The 23,010-nt window shown below is 45.1% G+C and overlaps 1 protein-coding gene across 6 annotated transcripts in view; it reads right to left on the reverse strand.

Moving 5' to 3' along the window:
* The window catches only part of robo2 (roundabout, axon guidance receptor, homolog 2 (Drosophila)), a 230,599-nt gene that overhangs the window by 26,060 nt on the left and 181,529 nt on the right, over positions 1 to 23,010 (reverse strand). For 4 of the 6 annotated variants that reach the window (XM_062561231.1, XM_062561230.1, XM_062561229.1 and 1 more), the window contains exons 6-17: positions 18,478 to 18,614; positions 13,663 to 13,787; positions 12,057 to 12,228; positions 9,579 to 9,784; positions 8,674 to 8,755; positions 8,396 to 8,561; positions 8,130 to 8,296; positions 6,819 to 6,940; positions 4,838 to 5,069; positions 1,908 to 2,032; positions 1,639 to 1,815; positions 578 to 761 (exon numbers count right to left, since the gene is read on the reverse strand). In XM_062561231.1, the coding sequence (XP_062417215.1) occupies positions 578 to 761; positions 1,639 to 1,815; positions 1,908 to 2,032; positions 4,838 to 5,069; positions 6,819 to 6,940; positions 8,130 to 8,296; positions 8,396 to 8,561; positions 8,674 to 8,755; positions 9,579 to 9,784; positions 12,057 to 12,228; positions 13,663 to 13,787; positions 18,478 to 18,614 (1,895 nt within the window). The remainder of the gene's footprint in view (positions 1 to 577; positions 762 to 1,638; positions 1,816 to 1,907; positions 2,033 to 4,837; positions 5,070 to 6,818; positions 6,941 to 8,129; positions 8,297 to 8,395; positions 8,562 to 8,673; positions 8,756 to 9,578; positions 9,785 to 12,056; positions 12,229 to 13,662; positions 13,788 to 18,477; positions 18,615 to 23,010) is intronic. The other 2 variants (XM_062561233.1, XM_062561232.1) reach the window with 1 other exon arrangement.

Raw genomic sequence — 23,010 nt, forward strand, 5'->3', positions numbered from 1 at the left:
AAACACGTGAATGGAACCAAGCAAAGAGCGGATTAAGCAGACTAGCTGGTGCTGGCTGCAAGTGCGCTTCATCTTTTTCACTTGCTTGACATGTAAATAGGAAGGTAAACTAATGTTAGAATACACTGTTGCACTGACTGCAACACTAATGACTGGGGGTTGACCTGTGGGTCACTCAGTAAGATGTCGGGGTCAGTGTGTGGGAGGGTAGCCGCACAAACTCAACTCAACTCCAGTGACCAGCAGAGAGTCCAGTCCGCCCACTCGGCACGACCACCCCGGGCTGTTAACCAACACCGTGGGAGGATTTGTCTAAACCGTAGCCCTCGGAAAATGATTCACGCTGACATCTGTCTCCCTCTTGAGCGTTGACAACTTAGCAATGTCAACCTCACTGCTAGCAACTTGTACACTGTTTGAATCAAAGCCGGACTGATTACGATTGAAAGACGGTATAATATTCGATAGATTATTTGTAGATGAACTATACATTGCTTGCTAAGGCACAAGAGCAGAATGTGTGTGTGCATGTGCATAGGTGACAAAGGAGACTATATTAGCAGTAAACTAGTCTTACCTGCGTAGTTGCTGAGGCCCTTTCGCTTCTTTCTCCTCCAGTAGAGCCAGATGCTGAAGCCCATGAGAATGACCCAGCAGGCCCCTCCAATGCCGGCGATAAAGGCGGGTTGTTTCACAACATCCGTGATCTGCTCTGTGATGCTGTTGTTACGGTTTCCATGTATAATCACGTCCCGGAATTCCTTACCTGAGGTCACAGAGATAAACAGGCAACATTAGTTTGATGCTAAGGAAGGTAGCTACTAGAGATAAACTGGAAATAATAGAGCTGTTGCGCATGTTTTGCTGCTTCAAGGTGAGTTAAAAACATCCCAACCGCCCTTCTGTCATACTGACTGGCTTGAAAATGTCACACTTTTTCAGCACAGATGAATCAAGACAGGGTTAGGGCAGGATTAAGCTCAAAGAAAGTAGGTGTGATGACCCATGGAACGCGGACGACGGTCTGAAGGATCTGCAGGGAAATTTAATGTACAGCCTGAAAAAGACAAAGCCTGAAAGCTTATAGCAAACCCCCTGGTTGTTTGCCAAGCTCGGGCCACCTAATTCACTCCTCTGCTGGCGAAACACACCATGTGAAATAAAAGGTGAGCATCCTGGTGTGTATTGATCTCCCCTCGACTCGGAGCACAAGCGAATGCTTCGACACATTGACGGGAAACAAATACACGCACACGCCAAGCTGCAGAGACGCTCTTCATCCTTTATGGCGCTGTGTAACCACATGGAAATACACACACCATCCGCGGACACACAAATCACACAAGATATTATATCTGCAAGCTCGGGGCTCAGCTCTCGGAGATGGATTATGTGAGTGACACTGGGGAAATAAGAACATGCTACAGGCCAAGCCATCAGTTATGGGTCAAATCAGGCTCAGCTCCACATAAATCATTCGTCATTCGTCAGGTCACATGTACAAAAAAAAAAAGGTAGCATTTTAGCAATACTATTCATTTCGGCATTCTTAGTATTTAACAGAAACTTTCACACTTTTTTTGGGGGGGGGGAGGGTGACGCGCTTTGATGTTGCGGATGCTTTTTGTCAGGCCAAACCTTACCGATGATAATGGACTGAGGTTCACTCTTGACTCCAACCCCTGCGCTTGTGCTGGCAGCCACCTCCACGCGGTACACCACGCCCACCTGCAGCCCGCCCACCACCACCGAGCGTATGGCGGCATCCACGGTCTTATTCACGTGGAAGCGTGTCTCGTTCCCCAGGCACCAGATCTGAAGTGAAAAAAAGGGGAACAAATGGCTCCTGAATCCATTTGGCTGTGATAAGAGCAAATGCAAATCCGCGTCGACGCGCCGAGACAAACCTTGTACTCTTGGATGATGCCGTTCTGGTGGTCCGGTGACGGGGGATCCCAGGAGATGCTTATGGACGTGCTATTCTGGTTTCCCACTGTCAGGACCGTTACCTGCTGAGGAGGGGCACTGGGAGCTGCAAGAGGGGGCACAGAATAACCAGGTCAACACTCCAATGTGCTCGTCTGCAGCTCGGCGGGAGAGGGCGTGTTCCCCTTAGAGACAAGAATCCACATCCTGGGTTTCACCAGGAGCTCATCAATGTGTACGCTCGAGTTCATATATGCAAAACCATTCAGACACACACACACACACACACACACACACACACAAAGCTCCTGTTCCGATGGATGTTATTCTTCCAGTTTGAATGCTGTCAAGATGTCTCATTAGAGGGGAACTTACATCAAGACCACGGCAGGTCTGACGTGGCTATAGCCTTTTCTTTTAAGGTTTTCGCTATGATTTAATACCTCATCCTCTGCTCCAGCCTGGTGGATTTGCGCAGACAATGCTCTTGTATTGATTTGTGGGATGACGGCCCGGCGCAGTCAGGAAAGTGCTCTCTCAGTCAAGCTAAGACTCCGGCACCGAGCGAAGCCGGGGGGGGGGGGCGTGCGGGTCAACAGGCTTATAGGATGAAGCGCAGACGCGAAGGAAATATGACAAAAATTGCATTTTAGGGGAAGGAAACAAGGTCTCAGCAAACATATTGACTGATGCCATCGATCAGCCAGACACCACTAAAGCCAGTAGGTGTGGATCAGAGAGCGAGTCACATCTCAATGAATCGGCTCTGCGTCCAAGAGGGGATAGAAACAAAGACATGTCCAAGCTTTCCTGAGCCTCGCCTTCTTGTCATTGTTATGGCAATAATTGTCTGACCCCGCGGGGGGATAACAGGGGAAAAATAAATAACAGTTTCGCCAACTGGAAATAACGTTTTAAAAATAATGTTTTCTCATTTCCGCAGTGGCTGGCAGGAGAGCGGCACCACGGCAGAATACTGACAGGTCAATTACTCCTGGGCTGCCTCTCCCTCACCTCGCCTCCATCCAAAATGGCACGTGTCACCCTGTAAATCTGTGCTCATCCCTCAGCGCGATTGGCCGCGCCGGCCCCCAGTGAGCCAGAAGGCCCTGGCATGGCGGAAGATGAATGGGTCCGGTGATGAACCCAACACCTTGGCCCGATTAGAAGCAATCTACCAAGGGAGCATCTGATCAACCGTAACGCTTACGGCCTCGACGACGCTGCATTGCATCCAGGTGACGGAGCGCTGGATTGTTGCGGGGCAGCAATCACAGACAATGTCGTTCAAAGTTAATGCTATGAATGATTTAACAGCTTATTATCATGCATATTTGTGCTAAACAATATACATTTTTCATTAGAGGCCCCCAGAGGCTGTCCTAATAGAGCCATTAGCGGAGTGATGTATTGCAGGAAGGAATGTGACCCCCGTCTCTCGCGCACGTACACACAGTGCCGTGCTGCATGATGATGGAAAACAAACATCACATTTCTAGCTAATCTAAGGCAGTAGGTGGTGTGAGGGGACCTGTGGTCCTTCCCCAGAGATTGCATCCCTCCCCCCTAAATAAGCATTCTTTTGACTAAAATATGGTCATTCTTAGTGACTTCCTAGACAAAGAATCTGTGGGAATCACATGGCAACCAGAGTTAATTCATCAGCTCTGACATGACTGTCCAGATGGAGAGTGAGAGCACGTGTGAAAGAGGAGGAGGGAGACTAGAAAGATGGACGTAGCTTTGAGCAGAGCAGAGCATACAGTAACCTTGCATCCATCTGGACCTGCTCAGGGGATTCTCTAATTGTATTAGCTAATGGACAACCTAGGTTTTAATCACCCTCTGATCAAGACTTCTCTATCCATCTAGCAGCAATTCCTAGTAGTCCCCTGGTCTCTGAGGAGCCCAGAGCTGTGCGTTTCATGGCGTATCAGCGATGACCAGGCGGTGCCACCGGGCTTCGGACAGAAATAGAAAGTGGTCGAGCTCCCTGAGGGACAGGGGTGCAGATAGAGAAGACGCAGGGAGCGTTATCGGCGTGGGTCATAGCCGGGACATGCGGGTCCCAAAGGCCTTCTGGAGAGGTGCTGCGCTGGCATGGATGTGTTTTTCTACACAAGTGTGTTTGGGACGGCTGTACTGTGATGGCAGTTCCACTACAGCAGTGTGTGCACAGGCTGGCTACGGGAGATACGGTCCCTCGGAGAAAGGGAAAATAAATAGGGCTGTCACACGGACAGGATGTGAACTGTCTCCCCGTACATGCAGGCCCAAATATGCTGTGACACGATAGGCTTTGTCTCCAACAAACAGAGTCTGTATTTGTCTCTCTGTGCTAGTGTAACCACACATAACGAGTGCGTGTTTTTTCAGATTGCATCAAAAATGAAATTCCAGTTATCAGACGTGAAGTTTGAGGCGGCGCTTTTGGACGCTTTTTTTCTGTTCAGGCAAAAGTCCAAATAGTAAATGTATCCAAACACATGCTTTTGTGCATTTGTTTGTGTGTGCCACACTACTCGGTGGCCTTGTCAGAGTCTGTATGAATCGAGCTCTGGGCGACAGATCATCTTCGCAGGAGGAAGTGTGTGCTGCGTCCAATCACAGCTCAGGCCCGTGGCTGCCGGGTGATGGATTAGAAGGAGTTTGGCACTAACACCACCAATCATAGAAAAAAGCGCAGCAGGAAGGTCAGCCGGACAGGCACAAACATGCAAGCGTCCGCACATATACCCTCGACTCTCAGTGTGATACAATGACGAAAAACAACATTATGAAAACAGCCTAAGGGGTCACGTGTCACATGTCAACCCACATTGGTAGGGGACTCGCGACTGTTTGGGTCTCTGAGTTGTTTCGCTGCCGACACACATCTACAAAATACTCAGCGTGTTAATCGGTTTCATACCTTCTTCAGTCGTCCGGGCCGTTCTGGATTCACCGTCCATGCCTTGAAACTCGTTGAAGTAAGGACGGACCTTGATCTCATACACGATGCCCTTTTTGAGCGCAGAGAGGATGACGCTGCGTTCAGAAGGGACCTTCACATCCTGGGTCTGCCAGGGTCCCGGTGAAGGCAGGCCCGATGTCTGCCTGTACAGAACTCTGTAACCCTGGATGAACTGAGACTGACGATCCACCTGAGAAGGGTAACAAAGTCAAGGTTACTGTTGTGTTTCCACTGCAAAAGGATCTGCGGAGTGGAGATTGGTAGATGCTTACTTGTGCCAGCCACTTGACAACATGAAAGGATGTTTTTTTGGAACAGGATTGGATTGATGACACTTTAGAGGCTGTTTCTGGTTTAATGGGCCTTTTATCACAAGCTCTGACACACTCTGCCAATTATCACCCTGACATTACCTCATAGGCACAGAAACTTGCCCAAAGGGTTCCCGCCTCCATTAAAAAGACTTTCCGTAATGCCCCCTTAAAGGACACATGCATGTATCCCATCTATTATTAATTCTAACAAGTGACACCCGGAAGCAGGCCACCCCACCTATAAGATGGGCTGTGGGTATGAAAGGTGTCATGCGGCAACTCATGGAGACACACTGGGGACATGGGTGAGAACACACAGCAGAGGCGATAACAGCAGATGTGTCCCATAGAAAAGACGGAGAGACTTCTTGCCACCCAAGAAGGGCCCCTCGGTGAAAAACTTGGACCCATTTGGCTAGACAGAAAATACTGAATTCATGCAGAGTAGGAGCGGACGCATAACTCACAGTAATGGCTTGTTAACAGTCGAAGAAGTGAGCCGGGCTTCAAAGTGGGATATTAAGCGGCTGTTTTTTCGCAAGTGTGGCAAGAGTAAATCAGCAAAATGGATCCCCAGCTTGGCGCGGGACTTTTATTAATAGAATGCTGCGGGTATATAAAAGCTTTCTGAGAGGGGCCCCTTTGTTTACTGAAAGGGCCCCTGATTGATTGGGTGGCCGTGTTCCGTGTTTATTGTACATTACAATCATAAAACACTGTTTTTGAATTAAAGTCTGCGGGTGAGACTTATTACTGGGGTCAATAAATGTGTCAGCAGGAAATCTGCTAATGCGGCCCATTTGAAGATGGAAAAAGGCCACTAAGTGACAGATGTATACTGTAAATACCGGCACCTGATTAATTCACAGCTCCACAATCAAAATAAACATCCACATAGCAATAGTGTGTAACCACCTGAATTTTGGACATTCATTTGCGCTACAATTAATTGAATAAAAAAAACAGAATTTTTAAATTGTTCACATTTGATGAGATTGACTGGTTTAAGGACATAATGCGATTCTTTTTGTGAGAACATACCCACAGAGGGGAGAACAGGTGTGTTTGTATTGCTTGTACAAATGAGTGATGAAGAAGATTAATACATTCTCTCTTGACAGTAAGTAAACAGGAAAAATTGTATTCACAAAATGCAGTTCAACCACAAACATTTACTTGAAACTAATTCCATCTGTGCTTCTGTTTTAAGAAGGAAGCAGCTGAAAATATACAGAAGATTGATGAACAACCAGATGTCTCTGACATCTCTTTTGATAGTTAAGACAAACATATTTCCGCTATTTGATGTTCTTTTACTTTTAAGTCACAGATTCCGGTATTTCAAAGCAGCAGACTCAAGGAACTAAAAGTCCCTGACATAAAACAAACGGTAGCCTCGAGGTGCTGCTTTTTGGCTTCAAAGAAGGAATTTGGAATATAAACTATCCTGACGTAAAGACCTAAATGTGAAGAGAAAATGCTAGAGAAAACCACACGCAAAGTGGACAATTATATTTGTCTTTGAGTGAAAAGCCTCCAGCTGAACAGATGGAAATGATGCACCAATGGAAGGTGTAGTGATATATTTGTATTCTGTGTGCGGAAAAAAGACAAGCGGCACTTACTGTCCACGTGACCTGTATTGTTGTGGGACTCAGCACAACCGGCGCGTGCAACCGAACCATGACCTCACCAAGCTCCTTCTGTACGTGCCTGTGGTCGACACCCTGGGCTGGAGGACTTATGTCTACGAGAAAGACAGAAGAAGAAGCGCAATGATGAAATGTTGCCCACTCCCCTACACTTGATTTTAACAAGAGTTTCACAGCTTCATCACAAGTGAAATGGTAGAAGTGAATCGACCAATTGACTTCAACAAGGAAACATACAATGGGCGATCACGGATTCATTTTTTCCATTCACTGGCAACTTCATTTGCATTAAAATGGCCTCATTCAATGATGTATTAAGGCTGCTTTCTGGTCTGAAGACAAGAGAAGAGACTTGCGCTGGAAAAGGGATTAAAATGTGTGACTCTTTTTCACTTACTGGGGCCTGTGCAACCACATCAACAACTGAACCCCGTATGAGTGACCTGAGACGTGTTGGATGGGGGATGGACATGATGATACTATTTTCCAGCTCATTTCCCATTTTGCAGATGTACATATAGTTACAAGCAATACAAAAAAAATCCAATGCGTGAGATATTGTGTCAGGTTAAGGCGAGCCCCAGTTATTTACTGGATGGAGGCAAAAAATGAATTAAATTTATGAAGAAAAAACATTCAGACAACTCAACATGGTTATGAATCATACACAACATTAACGGGGGAAGCCAAGCAAAATCCATGTTGTCATTGTTAACAAATGTGTATATCATCTTTAGACCTTCTTGAGAGATATATTGCAATTCAAATTGACCGCTTTTTTTTTTCAAACAAGCTCTTGGCTTCCACTTGAGAGAGCTTGGCCAAAAGGTTGCTTTTCTTCTTTTGTGTTTTCTTCGCAGCAGACTTTGAAGCTGTGGTCTGACCACCACCGTAATCACATCTTATTTGCGTTTGGAGGCAGTTATTTTCTCCTATAGTCATTAACATAGCATTGATAGCACTAACTCAGTTGAGCTTTCCAAAAGTAGAAAAGCTTATTTGCTTAAAGTGTGGTCTTAACGAGCTTGGCTAAGATGGAGAACTTGACCTCTGGGAAGTTGTGCAGTGATTCAGTATAGCTATTTATTGCTGATTGCAGAGAAGGTATGATAAGTATCACACTTTGAAGGGGTTCGCAGTGACCTTATGCTATCAGTAGAAACAAACTATAATGGGGAAAAAACAGTGGAAGTAATTATGACAGAGTGAGATAAAAATACACATGTATCCGATAAATTATGTCTGTATAAGGAATTCCTTTCTCAGCAACGGCGTGGCAGGTACCTTGTGTTCTGACGGGATCGGACATGGGGCTTGGATCACTCAGGCCCTGGCTGTTGACCGCTCGGACCATGAACAAGTAGATGGTGTTGGGACGGAGACCTTTGACGGTAAACTGGGTGGTTTTTACATGATCTGCTACGGTTTGCCAGCTGTTGCTCACGGATTGACTGCAATGGAAGATACAAACGCAGTTTAATATGGACTTTTCCTCTTACTCACCATGATCTAGTGAGTGAGGGTGTGTTGATGTTTCTGGTAAAACTAACCTGAATGCTTCAATGACAAATGAGGAGACAGGGGACGCTCCAGCTGTCCCGGGCTGCCAGGACAAGGACACGCTGTTCTTGGTGACATCTGTGACCTGAGGTTTAGATGGTGAGCCTGGAAGCTCATTCTCATCGTGGCTCTTTGGGACCGTTGCTCCACCTGCTTCTGAGAGAGGGAAAGGAGACAGGGAAAAAAAAGACGTTTTTTTTCCCCAAAGACTTGACTGACAAGTTGATTATTTTCTTTTGCAGATAACAGACATTACATCATCTTGTACCTTTGACTTCCAAGAATGCACTCCATGATGTCTCACCGCTGGAGCTTGTCGCCACACATGTATAGATCCCAGAGTCTGAAAGCTGGTATAAAATACACACATACATGGATAAATGACTAAAAAACAAACACATCTATTCTCACATTGTGAGAGCAGTAGCAATGGCTGCAGTTGTGGTATCTTGCCATTGCTGAAACAATAAAAAACGATGGTACGACTTCATGAGCCAGCCTTGTGCTGGCGAAACTGTGTGTCATTTGTGAGTGCCTCAAAGTGCTGACGCTAATTTCCTAATGAATTCCATTTTCTACTCACCACCCTTCCCCGGTCCCCCTTGCTTATAACCCCACTGTCCTGCCGACCACAACAAAGCCAGGCTAATCAATTTAGGGTGGGCCGCTGAAACCCCCTGGACCGATGACAGCTGGCTTGTCTCTCCATCCCTCTTAGGAACTTTGGTTGTTTGTTGGTTTTTGTCCCTGTGCCTTCCTTCCATTTATTAAATAACATGTCAGCGGTCTGCAGCTTTGTCACACGTAATAGATATTCCACAGAGGCCTCAAGAGTGGGGAGAGGAAGATGTGAGCTTTTTAAATTTAATCTACTCTAAATGTGTACGTGTGCACACATGTGGGTGTATATCAGTAAGTGCAGACATGTCACAGCTGGAGTCCATCCAACCCTGCACAGCTGAGCACGGTTTGACCTGCCATGCCACTAAGTGATACTATCAAACAATAGAAAGAAAAGAAATCAATGCTGCCTATTTGCTGCTTTAAGACATTAGGGTAACTTAAGTTATGCTGATTTTTACTGATTTCTGGCAGGGATTCTCTTAGAAATGCATACAACTGTAAAATCAAATAGACATTCTTTATACCAATAGAACCAATGAAATATTTTACCTTGACGTTCTTTATCTGCAGGCTGCCGAGCCCCTGCAGGGACATACGGGCGTCCTTCCCCAGCAGACTGACCCCATCCTTCCGCCAGCTGATGGAGGGGATGGGGTCTCCAGATGCCTGGCACCTCAACAGTGCCACGCTTTCCACACCCAGTGTCTGATTGGATGGGCCTTGGCGAATGATGGGTGGCGGCCTGTCAGTGAGCACTGCGACACAAAAAGAGAAATATATTATCATACCTTCCTGAGGGCTAGGGTTAGAAATCTGTGTTCGCATAAGGGGGCCTGACTGTAAAATAAACTCAGCGACAGCATTTAGCATAACATGCATGTGAGTCAATATCATAAAGGGGTTATTTTGCTCTGCAGGATCTGTAAATGCACCACAGAACAATGAACACATCCTGTCTTTGCAGGGAGCGGGCAAATAACAGCTGTGTAGTGTTTTCCAGTTCCATTGATGTGGGAGGAGGGCGCTAAGCAGTTTGCAGTCACTGACTGAGTCGCTTTATTTTTATACACTACTCTAGACTCTGTGGTAGAGTTTAGTGGTGAGAGTCCTGCCTTCCGACTCTGACTGGGTTTCAGATAAATACTTCTTTGTATGAAGTGCGGGCCCAATGAAAGGTGAAAGTTACTGAATGAGTTGTAAACACTGTACCTATAATATCAAAAAATTAGCAGACTAGTCTATTAGTTTTAATTTTATTTCTGATGGATGCTAATATCGTAATAAATTCCATACACATGCGCACATTCATTTGTTATAATATGACAAAAAAGCCTTCGGGTTCCTTCAATGAAATAGTGTGAATGTCAGAGGTGATCCCAGAGAGAGTTAGCACCGTAGCACACAGGCAGTTTATATATTTAGAGTTGAATAATGTGGAGTCCCCCTGGCATCACAGAAGCCACATTAATTAGAAGGTATGGATTAATGATGTCGGACCTGCAGGGGCTAATTACCAAGTCTACCTCAGTAACCTTTCAACACATTATCACACCCTCGCTTCCACCCCTATTTCCACTCCAGCAAATACATCTGACAAAAGGAAGTGCTTCCAAGTAATACACTTCTGCTGTCACCCCTCCCTTTAGGGCACGTAGGCCAGAAAAAGAAAAAACAAGCACAAACCAGATCTTACCATGAGCCAAATCAATGTAAGTGATGATATTTGACTCATTGTTAAACTTCTCTGGATTGTTTTTAGTACAACAAAATAAAATAATATGGATATAAAAGTGATGTTGAAAATCTGAAAGTAAGCGAAGAGATGATTGAAAGCACCTGGAGCTGGATAAGAACTCGCTATACGGTACCAACACTACAGTAAATTGCATTCATCATTGAAAATATATATTTGCAGGTGAATTTTAAGTTTGAGTTTGAATGCCCCTATATGTGTTGATGTAGTGTAGGAGTGACAGAGGGAGGAGGCAAGGCTCAACTAAGGCCTTGGGTCTCTGGATCAGGAATTTCTCATTACAGATCTCCTTGAACGCCACGAGACTGTTGTCTGAGCTCAGGGCAGTAAATCACTAGAAGACTGCAGCAGGTGTGGCCACGACCCGACCGTGACCTGACCCTTCAGCACTCTTTTCTCTTATCCTTCCTTTTCATTTAGATCCGTCTAACACCCTCATCTTAACATGCTCTTTGCTATAAATACTTACTAAATAAAACAAACAACTAATGAAATGAATTACTGTTGAGTCCAGTGAAGGACATGACAATTTTGTACTTGCAATAGAACCATTCCTATTGCACACCACAGTGTTCCTGTAGCGCTTTTAATCTCTCTGCCAGCAGGAAAGATGGTGACCGTCGATCTTCCCATCACAACAGCTGAGCAGATTAGATGCTCCTGTGTAATTCATTCCCCAGAAAACCATTGTCACTCACTCAATCATGTCCCCTTCTCTTTCTCTGCGTCTCTTTCACTTGCTTCCTCCCTCACACACGCACATACATACTTCACCCACTCTCCTAAAACGCTGATCATTAAACTTGAACAAACTCAAGGGCAGTGGTTTATTTTCTTTCCAAAAGGAGAAGTAGAAGGAAAAGTTAATTAAATTGTGTCAGGAAATAATATATGAAATGAAGAACATAATGCAAAAGCACAGTCACTGAAGGTCATGGTCATACTGACATTTTTCAAACTAAAGGCGAATACATTCCTGCTATTGTGTAACAACAGCAACATGCTCGCGTACCTACGGTGGACTTTCCCAAGAGTTAAGCTTCCCACGTAAAATGTGGCAAAATAAAACCATGCCAAACTAAAATCAAATCTTTTTTGCCAATACGAACCATTTGTTTGTTAATGGCCAAAAGTCTAAATGCATGCAGGGAACAATTAAACACGCGTTTTTTTTAAAGTGCATCTGTTTTGAAAGGCAACCAACCTCTCCACATTTGCAGAGGTGTGTGTAAGTGTACTGGCATGGAAGAAATTGCACGTTGGTTTTCCCTCACCATCTGTGACTTCCAGTTGAGCCTTGGCAAGGATGCTGCCTGCAACGGTCAGGGCCTGGCAGATATAGTAACCAGCATCTGCCCGCTGCACAGAGGAGATGGTGAGGTCTCCGCTGGGTGACACCGAGAAGCGACTGCTGGGCTGCTGAGGTTGGTTGGGAAATAGCAAATTCTGCAGGAAGACGTAGAAGGGGGCAATTAGTGAGAACATGGGACCAGAAGCACACACACACACGCACAGAAACTACCCAACATGTATAAAGTTTGATGACTAGGTTTCATGCTTAGTCTTCTGCCAAGCCAGAGGCTCCACGGAGTTATGAAGGCGGTTGCTTCTTGTTGGCTTCACAACTGCTTTCCTTTGTGCTTCAGTGCCACAGCAGTTTGAAACCGCTCATTAACCCACAGAGACCATCCCATACAAATTGAGCTCATGTATCTTTACATTTACAGCTAAAAACAAAGGGGTCATTGGTCCCACATATCTCAAGAGTGAATGAACAAGATTAAAGGACTGGTGACACTTTTAACTATCACCTTGACTTCGTTCTTAACTGGCTGATTTTATCCCAGCTATTGTGTATGATCTGTAAACATATTGACTAGATTGAATTACACCTAATCCCTTTAATGCAACACATTACGTTGTTTAATTGTTTTTTTAATTAGCCCCTACGCAGATCCAGCACTTGAGATATGCACACACCATTATCCTCATAAGACCTTTATACTATTTAATTACTCAACTGAATTAACTTAATTTGAACTCTAAACAAATACCTTCTCACCTTTTATATATCTGTGTGAGTGGGATAAAGAAAGCCTTCATCAAAACTAAGACAGAGACAACCGCAGAGGTTAAAAGGGCGAGGAACTGCTTGTGTTAAAATGATTTTTTTGGTACTGATTTCTGGCTCATGTATAATGACAACGTGAGACACACGCCAGGACATGAATCTCAACTATCAGCTCACAACATGACGCGTTACTGAGTCACTGGCTGTAGGTCACACATTGGTAAGGGATAACGCAGGGGAGCATTACAAATGTTTGAGGACATGCAAGCATACGTCTCACTTCTGTTGACTCTTTTAAACGAACTCTGCTGTAATTGTTGGCCTGCAGGCTGTGTGTGTGTGTGTGTGTGTGTGCGTGTGTTTGAACCTTAGCCAGAGCTGAATCATATCTCTGGCTCATTTACAAGCCCCAACAGGCTCCTAATTGGAACTGTTGTTGAGCGTGGTGTGGACACCCAGGTATTTGAATGGGTTATCTGCTTGCATGAGGGATAGGATCGTTCTTATCGGTGCAGGGTCACAGAGAACCGATTAGCACTTTGCCAGGCACGCTGTCATTTGCCGGCTCCTAAGAACAAAGGTGTATCTGTGTCTGTAGTAAAGATACAGATGTCAGATACTGTAGTTTGCAGGTGAGTGTGTGTGTGTGTGTGTGTGTGTGTTCAGGGCAGGAGACTCTTAAGTACTCAGCAATCCACAAGACACACAGTAGATAAAGAAAGCTGCCGACTAGCATTGCGATATATATTGACATGTATTAAAAAAAAGTGATACAGTTGTGTTGTGGTTGTGTGATTCTTTGCCCTTACCTGACTTCCCTCCCTCTGCCAGAAAACAGCAGGCTGAGGATTTCCTTTAGTTTCACACGGGAAGGTGGCAGTGCGGCCTTGAGACACAATTTGGTCCCTCGGGCGGATGACAAACTGGGGAGCAGCTGAAGTCAAAGGGCAGGAAACAACAGTGTTAGTAGAGCAGTGGTGCACCGGGCCAAACACAAGGGCTGGAGATTATCAGGGCTGGGGGAACAAGCATTACACCACATGGTCAAAATGGGAGTGGCGTACAGAACTTCCATGCAGCGTTTGTCAATTTTTCGCTCGCTAGTGGCTCTGAACAGAGAAGGGACACCAATGGCTATCATGACCAGTATTGCCATGTTAACCTGATTGTCCATTCATCCAGGTGAAGCCGAGGCTGGATGAATGACGGTCACATTGGCATCCGCACAGGGGGGCAAACGTAGCCTCAGTCAAGATGGCATTTAGATCTGAGACAACACAGAGGCACAGCCATGCCCTGGAAACATCACACACCACGAGCAGTCACATACATTAATGGCTTAATCATGTCCGACTTTCCACATGTAAGATTTAGTCCGCATCAGTATGCGTCTCATGGAAAAGTCAAGATCCATCCATCAAACGAAGAAGAAGAAGACGCTCGAAAAGCTATCCGACTTTGAAGCTTTCACAGTTAATTTTTCATGACTTCATCAGGAGCCAGAGCAGTTGCCACACACTCGCGGTGTGGATGAAGTGAGAATTGTCTGACTGACGACTTGGCAGATGCAGTTCAATAATAAAGAGAGAAAAGTTTTGAGACTACATTTAATTAAGTTAGTTTTGGTGTGCAGCGTCACTTCTCTTTGCTTCCTGCCCATTCTCTGCAAGGTAGGTCAGGGAGACATAAATTCATCATTCCTCTCTCACATTTCCACCTCTTCTCCACTGACCACTAATAAGGACAGGCTTCTAAATCCGGTGTAGATAGCTGGGATAATACAATATAATTGTCTTTTTTTTGTTAATGTATGTTTTTCTCCCCAAAAACTTGCATTTAGAAGGCAGCTTTTTCATCCTTGGTCCATAGTTTTAACTACCAGTTACCATGAATCACATTGGTCACAGTGTCTATATGCTTATCCTAAATGCAAATATCTCTGCTGAAAAACTCAATGTCTGAAAATGTCTGAGCTTGACTTGAGTGAATTTACTGCATGACCCAAGACTTCTACTTGTTTATTCCCTGGTCCCATGTTTGCCAAGATAAAAGATCACCACGTTCCTTACTGAAGGAATCATAGTTCAGATAACAAAAGTCAACAAAGAACCTGACTAAATGCAAACAAAGAACAGCGGAGACCACTTTAACAAATTGTTATACAAGTCTGTAACAATAGAGCCTTTCCGTTTCTTTTGTAAGACTTTTCGATGACAGGCCATCTGGTTCCAGTAAGGCCAAACTCTTCCTATTTGGCTGGTTACTCCTTGTAATCCCGTTTTGAGGGTGTGTATTTGTCCAAGACACACACAGTTGGGAATGGTACAGATGGCTACAGATTTACTGCCTTCCCGTTTGGCCTTCTGCAGCTTGGATATCATGTGGCTCTCACAATGCTCGGCTCGATACAGAGCTCCTAAATCATGCTCTGGCGAGGAGTCAGTTTTCCCTCCCTCTACTTCCTCTGCTTTGTTCCATCCCACACTCGGCATTTGCTAACAACTCGCTAAAAAATATAGTTTAACACATTACAGACATGTCCCGCTCACAGCTGCGCCCGACTTTGTGCTTTTTCACATCCTCCCCGTTGGTACCTCCTTCTTTCCCATCCTCATCAACTGTTGATGCCGAGACAATCAATTTAATTTGTACAAAATACTAAACTGATGTCCTTATCGATGTTACTGCCAAACAGAATCGAGTTATGGAAATGCTTTTGAGGTTAATAATTGGTTTTTGCTTGTATGGTGATTTTTTTAAAGCTAGATGTAAAAAATCCAAAATAAAAGAAAGTTAGGCATGTCTAGATTCCACCAGACTAGCAGAATATTCTCTCTTTTTTTTCAATGGGCAGAAACTTGAAATAGTCCCTCTTTTTGTAACTGATACACCCAAAATGAAGTATGTTTCCCGCTGTCACCAGGTCAAACATCCAACTTTTCCTTGAAGCTATTTTTCAAATTACTTTGGAAAAGGAATAAAATGCTTTTTGGGAAATGCGATGTGATGGACCTTAAAAAACGAGAGGGAAGCCCACAGAGAAGAACAGATCAAACACTCCGACGAATCAAGAGGAATTCAGTGTGTGAGAGCTTCTTAGCTCAGGGCAACTCACGCTGGCCCTGTTTTTGATTCAGAGACCCTTAATGACACGTGAGAGGCTCCTTCCTGTCAACTCCTGAGGAAGCACATGATCAGTCCCCCATATTTAATTCATAAAAACCTACATCTGCCTGGTTTGGAGATGACTCCGCATTAAAACAGCAGTCAGGGTGAAAAGAACAAATGGACAAAGAGAAATGCATCCATCAAGAACACCCAGGCACACAAACTAAGAAGCATGACTTCCTCCTTTAAAATCCCCCTTTTCAATCATATTTTATTCAGAAGTCAACGGCAATTACCGTCTCTTCCCACAGGCAGAGAGAATGTGTAATTTCCTCCATCTTCTTGAAAGCTGACAGCTACTGCTGTTTTGGCAACCAGTCCTGCCGGCAGTGTCTGTTTTTTCCCCCTGCCAGTCAAGCCTGTCTCGACAAACACTTCTGCCATTCCTTTCCTCTCCCTTCTTTGTACCAACACATGTCTCCTGTTCCTGCATCGCTCCGGTTTCTACTCTGAGAAAGAACACCTTTCTCCGCAGATTCCCATTTACACTCAAAGTTTCGACATCTTAAGTGTATCGGTTTTAATTCGGCCTGGACCCTCCCCCAATGCATAGGGGGAAATACAATAAGATTCCCAGCTCAGTGTCATGGGGCTCAGAAGCAGAGAAGCTCATCCAAACCAAACACATCTCAGTTTTGTGTTCCAAAAATCCACAGATGGCTTCAAGAATTGCAAGTTAAACACGTCCTGGACCATATGAGAAGAAAACGTCTCAGTCTTGAGACTGCCAGCCCACCCAGTCGTTGAAAAGGGCCGGATCTAGAATCCATAGACCCCACAGTTCAGTGATGCACTGGTGTGGATAACAGTTATCGTACTTGATACGTCTGTGCTGTGACTGGTGTTGAAATCCAGCCGCTGGTTACGATCAAGTGCTATTTTGATGAAGATACTAACCTACGAAAAAGAATTAGCAATTTGGAAAGACAGTGATTTTGTATATTGTATATTGTGGTTGTAGATTACGCTGGAAAATTGAAACACTAGAGGATATACTAAATAAAGCTTTATCTATATTAAAAACACTTCTAAATCATGTTGACTTAAGATTCTATGTATTTAGTTCAAAACATATAGATACTCACTTATTGACTGTATTCTGTCAAGTTGCTGCAAAGAACTACGTCCAGCTGGCTACATTGACTAGGCTGGGTACGCCTCACATCCAAATAAAGTACAGATCTGGTGTCATAGGTGATTAGTGTTTGTGTAATTCCAGCAGTAAAATCGCCACAAAATACAAAAGTATTTGCAAACAATAATTCCAGAGGGTAATGTGTATGGAAGGGGGGGGGGGGGCATGCAGGATGGAATCAAATCAGAAGGATGGGTACTTACCGACAGGGCGAGCTGGAGACACGACAATGGAGGGGTGGATACACGAAAGGAGCAAATCAAGACACGGACGCACAAACACATGAAACAAGACAAGACGAACAAAACAGACGGATAATAAAATAAGACAGAAAGAAATCAAAGTCAGAATGAATGACATGTTGTGTTGGGGCCAACAGGTTTCTGGTATCGGGTAAGCATGGCATAGATGATCCAATACATTTTGTCTTTTGTCCACTGGACAGTTTGACTGATAGACTGTTAGGAGTCAGCCCTGTGTGAGCGCCCCCTGGTGCTCAAACATCTGCTAATACATTCAAACACCTCCGGGGGGAAGCCCATTCCACTCGGGAGAGACAAAACAAACTACGAGACCTTTGCTGTCTGCACAAATTAAATCTACAATCCTAAGGACGGTGTGTTTGAAATAGCAAGGTGAAGGTGTGCTGATGGAAAGAGCACAACAAAGAAAGCAAGCAGAAGAGACACATCAAGAAGGGATTTCAAAGGGAAGACAGCAAGAGGGCCTCGTTCCGAAAGTGGGGTTCACGAGTCCCGCTCTCTGTGCAGAACACTTGGTGAAGTTTCCAGTGATTCTTCTGTGTTTCTATACTGTATGTGTTGAGTAAAACACTGAGATGCTGCCGTCACAAATCCCCCTTTCAACCCAGTCCGTGTTTTGTCTCCCTCTGGCCCCTCGAGTCGCTTTAAAACGCTCCACGGGGACCATAAACACTCGGCTTTGATGGGAAGAACGGTGGTGAAAAAGGGAGAATTATGGTTAGAATGTTTTTATTAACCTTCCAAACCCCAGGTGTGGGGCTGGCGGTGTGCACCAGTAGTCTGTGAAATGGCTTTGCTTACTGGCTGGTTGCAGCATGGACGGGGTGGCGAGCGGCCCACCGAAACGGGGGGAGGGGAAGGGGGGGCGACAGAGTGTGTCAACGCTGCACTTGGAAATGTAAATAATTCAACACACAGACCATAGACTGTCTACATCTTCATTCGGAGGCGAGAGAGGACCGCCAGTCCGGACCTCACACCGGTGCACGAAGGACAATAACGCCAGCGGCCCGTGGCGTCACGTGAGATGGGTCACAAGGAGCAACGGTGGGCCGTACCTCTGACAGTGAGCGTGGCGGAGGCCTCCAGCTTCCCCACGCGGTTCTCCGCCACGCAGGTGAAGGCGCCCTCGTCGTTGACGGAAGCCTTCTTCACTCGCAGCACGTAGTCGTCCTTGTCGTATTTGATCTCGTACCTGTCGAAAAATGAAGCGTTGTGTCATGACATTCGATGCCCGTTCATTCAGAATAAAACCGTGACACTGTGACTAATAAGACGTTGCTTTAACGTGCCTGTAATTGAAAAGGTCCTCTTGAAGAGGAACACAGAAGCACAGCTGTTCATTCCGACAAATTGCGAGGGGTGGAGGGGGGTGTCAATTATTCATCAATGACACACAGTGCACAGAAAGATGTGCGTTCAGTCGGAACCCTCAAAACTCTTTCAATATTAATGAGAAGTATGTCCCTGTGTGTTGAAACCACATTCAGAGGTTCATGTGTGCGAGGGTGCCCACTGTGCTGCCGGCTTCTCGTTGTAAAGCAGCCGACTGAATCGATGCAGCAACAAGAGGTGTCCACGATTTCAATTTTCACTACAGAAATCTTGTGTTTGTGTTTAGGCCTGTTTGCAGCTGCTTCTATGTGTGCCTTGACCTGTATGGATCGCGTGGAGGTTGAGAGGAGGAGGAGGAGGAGGGGGAGGAGGATGATGATGATGATGATGATGCCGGTCTGGCTTGTTGTCTGAGGCGGTAATTGAAGGGGCTGCTGGCCTCGCGAGTGTGTAAGTAGTGTGCCGACTGTGTGATGGTTGTCTGTCAGCCTGACACCCTTCTGCTGTCCACCGTCTGTCATTCCCAGATACCGAGGACAGGGTTGGGATTAACGGATAAAAGGGGGGGACTCCATGAGAGCCCGACGATATGTTTGCCTCTTTAATATCGCTGTGTAGAATTTCAATGTGATTATAGGACATTTCAAATGATTGTTTATTAGAATGTTTCATCACTGCTCTTTAAGACATTATTTTATGCTTTTATTACAGCTTAAGCCTCTGTGCAATAAGACTCTAAACTTGTAGTCCAACAACAATTAAAAACACATAAAAGAACCGGGTGCATCAACCCAACACGGAATTGAGCGAACCCTTCAGAGACTGTAAATGCTGTCACAGAGCTGTTTCAGAGCCGACTGCATCGGCCATGTTCAGCGTAATGAAGAAATATTCCACCCGGTGCAACAGTATGACTCTTTTACGTTTTCTTAATAGCTTTTAGATGACAAAAGAGCTCTCTGGCACAGAGGAATATGTTATATTAGGCTTTGGCTACACAGATGATACTTGTTAGAAGCATAAATTCATTTTGGGTTTCTTCAGAGGAATAGCTGAGAAAATATATATTTAGATGTGAGGTTTGTACGCATGAAAGTAAGACACCCATTTACTCTGGATACCACATTAGATATGTGTTTTACAGCAATACCTTGTGAAATGACTTTAGACTAACAGTGTGCTGTGGTCCATTTCCCTCAGAGTGGGAAAAACCCCTCTGCCCGGCCATCAGCTGACCTGATGGCTGCTTGCCATTGGCAGCCGCAGGACTAATCTGTCCTACCTTTTCATTTATTGCACCTGCTGTTATGACATTGCCTGAGCAACCATTCAAAGGCAGCTTTATTGAGGCACATTCCTCAATTTTTACTGCCAGTTCCTCATTTCCACAGAGGTACTTAAGGAGCCATAATGATTATTTGACTGAGTCATGACTGGATGCTTTGTTCTAAAGAGAGGGTATGTACAGTTTAGGTAATGGTGGGGGACATGAATAAAGCATTTATTGTTGAAACCACGTGAGTGGCATCCAAAGGAATGAGACAGCACCTTTTGGGACATGCCTGTCAGATGAAGAACAAACAAGACAAAGAGCGTCCTCTCAAACCCTGCCTCCAGGTTAGAATGAGTCGCTCAACATGAACTCCTGACATGAGAGGGCGGATGTGGAAATATGCAAAAGAGTGGCAGGAACAAGTTTGGGCAAAGGGGATAAACACCATGACTTCCTGACAAACCCCGATGATAGCAAGTAAACCGCCTCATTTCATTCCCAGCACTCTCAGACAACCAAAGCGAACCAACCACGATGCTAATGCTAAAGTGTTGATGTTAAGGGGCCACTCGCGGTTGTCATGCTCACCTTGTTAAATTAGTGTAGTTAGCTAATTACTGAGGGGAACTGAGGGGATCAGTTTTGGAGGTATTTAGTTATAATGAAAATGATTGGATACTTAGACATTTTTGAAAAGTCTGAGAGTTTATCCTCATTTCCATGAATGTCTGTATCAAATGGCATGGCAATCCATCTAATAGTTGCTGAGATATTTCAGCGTGGAGTGACTGAATGACAAAGTGACATTTTCCCCCAAAGAGCCATGCTACTAAAATGGCTGAAAATAATGATGTGATATTAAAAAACTTTTTTTGCAAAATTTTTCTTACACCAGGCGGAACAAAGGTACTGCTGGCTAACTCGCAGTAAAGTTACTTAAAAGTTTGCTGAATGGGTAATCAAGAAATCGTTTCACCCCATAAGAACATGCAAAAGAGCTACAAATACCTTGACAGAACATTGAAACACTGCCGCCACACGCGCGCCTAAAAACTGGACAACACGCCTATTGTTCTCGGTCCCGTCCAAACCAATCTCTCAAAACAGAACCTCAGGCCATCCCGGGACATGTTAGTGGGAAACATGAGCCCAACCAATCTGTAATCAACTTCCTGTATGGATTCAGCCAAGATGACAAGATGAGTGGGAATACTCAAGGCTAAGGGGTAGTTGTGGCGACACACAAATGTAAGTACACACAGCAAGGGAACAGTAGCTCTTTATGGAGAGTGAACTTGGGTAGAGCTCTGTTCTCCATTAGAGGAGGAATGTAATTGCACATGTACAAGAACTGTGGAAAGGATAGGAGAGCCAAGCTCCATCTCCCTCCTTTTCTACTAGAAAAAAGGACACACACACACACACTCACACACAAAGAACAAAGTATACAATCAGCCAACACATATCCACACATGTGCAGAGCCATTCATCATGTAGGGGCACGAGGAGTGATGGGAATGTAAGCAAATGCCAAGACAAAGCAGTATTTCGCTGGCTTGTCAGCGCGATGTGTTTGCTACACGGAGACGGCTGTGCAAGGATGACAAATTTATTGAACAAACCTTAAAAAGCGTTACATCTGAAAAAATCCCTTCAAGTTATCTTCAGAGAATTTAACTTGAAAGCGGGCTGTCAGGAACACACTCACCCGTGTTCCACCTTTTGAAGCGGGGCAATTCGCCCGTATTAAGGGAATTGTATCCCTTGTTTGTTTGTTTTATGTACAGTTATCCGCAAAATGACTCAACTTGCGCGGATCCTTTCTGCATCGCCACTGTGTTTGCATGATGAGTGGGCAGGCGGCAGGTACGCGGATTGTGTGCGGACTTCCGAGCACATGGTACAGCAGGGGAGCAACTCGTACTAAGTCCCCTCTCTGGTCCATTTCACCCCGACAGTCTGATCCACTTTCACGCCCTCTTACTGCTGCTTTCCCACATCCTGATCTAAAGAGCCGAAGTCTAACCTGAACCTGGCCTTGTTGCCCATGAGAGGAAATCAATTAACCGCTATCACTTCTCGTCTTCCTTCTGCGGCGCCATGAGCCGGATCTCCACTCCCTTTTTGGCTTCTCTTAGCGTCTTAGCAGCCTACCAATCAGTCTGAATAACCTTCATCACCTTTACTGAACAAACGGTAGATCAGATTCCCTTTATGGTTTTATGCAGAGGCAATTGGAAGAAAACACTGACTTCTCTTCATTGCCACAGGAAAAGAGGTTTGGAAGTGACACGTTGGCTGTACTGGAGAATGAAAAAAACCCTGCAGATCACTGGTCGATGCCTGGAACCCCCTTTCTCTTTTTGTGCATGAGTGTGAAGAACAAAGGACAGCGACCACCCGAAGCACTGAAAAAGTCAGATGTACATGCTGAAGTAGTCATTTGTGCTTTCTCAGCAGTGGAGATGAAAAGCAGCGACTGGTGCATAACGAATGATCGGCTGTGCATCTTTCTAATTAGTGCAAAACCAATATTTCTTCATTCTGTATTATAATTGTTCCTATGTTACACCATACAGATAAACCTAACCCCCAATCATCCTGCTGCCACTCCACTCGCCACAAACCCCTCGCACACACACGCCTTATATATTGCAGACGTGTCCACTTATACTTCAGGGGAAGTAATGGAGACTGGAACCATAGCCTGCCATCTTTTGATTCTGCTGAGCAGCGGAGGTGAGAAATCACTGAAACTGGATGGTCAGCGTTACACCGGCGCTCCTGTCACACTAGCTTTAACAGCTCTTTCAAATAGAATGACCCACACACACCTCTATTGTACACAAACCCACACCCCACACACACACACACACACAGGCCACAAAGGGATTGAGTCGGAAAGAAAGGCCTTTCTGCTGAATGTTGCAGGGGCTGTGCCGTGGAGGTCAGCGGGGACGGGGGGGGGGGCTGAATACAGATG

Source organism: Pungitius pungitius, chromosome 3 (genome assembly GCF_949316345.1).
Source record: "Pungitius pungitius chromosome 3, fPunPun2.1, whole genome shotgun sequence".
Lineage (NCBI taxonomy): Eukaryota > Metazoa > Chordata > Actinopteri > Perciformes > Gasterosteidae > Pungitius > Pungitius pungitius.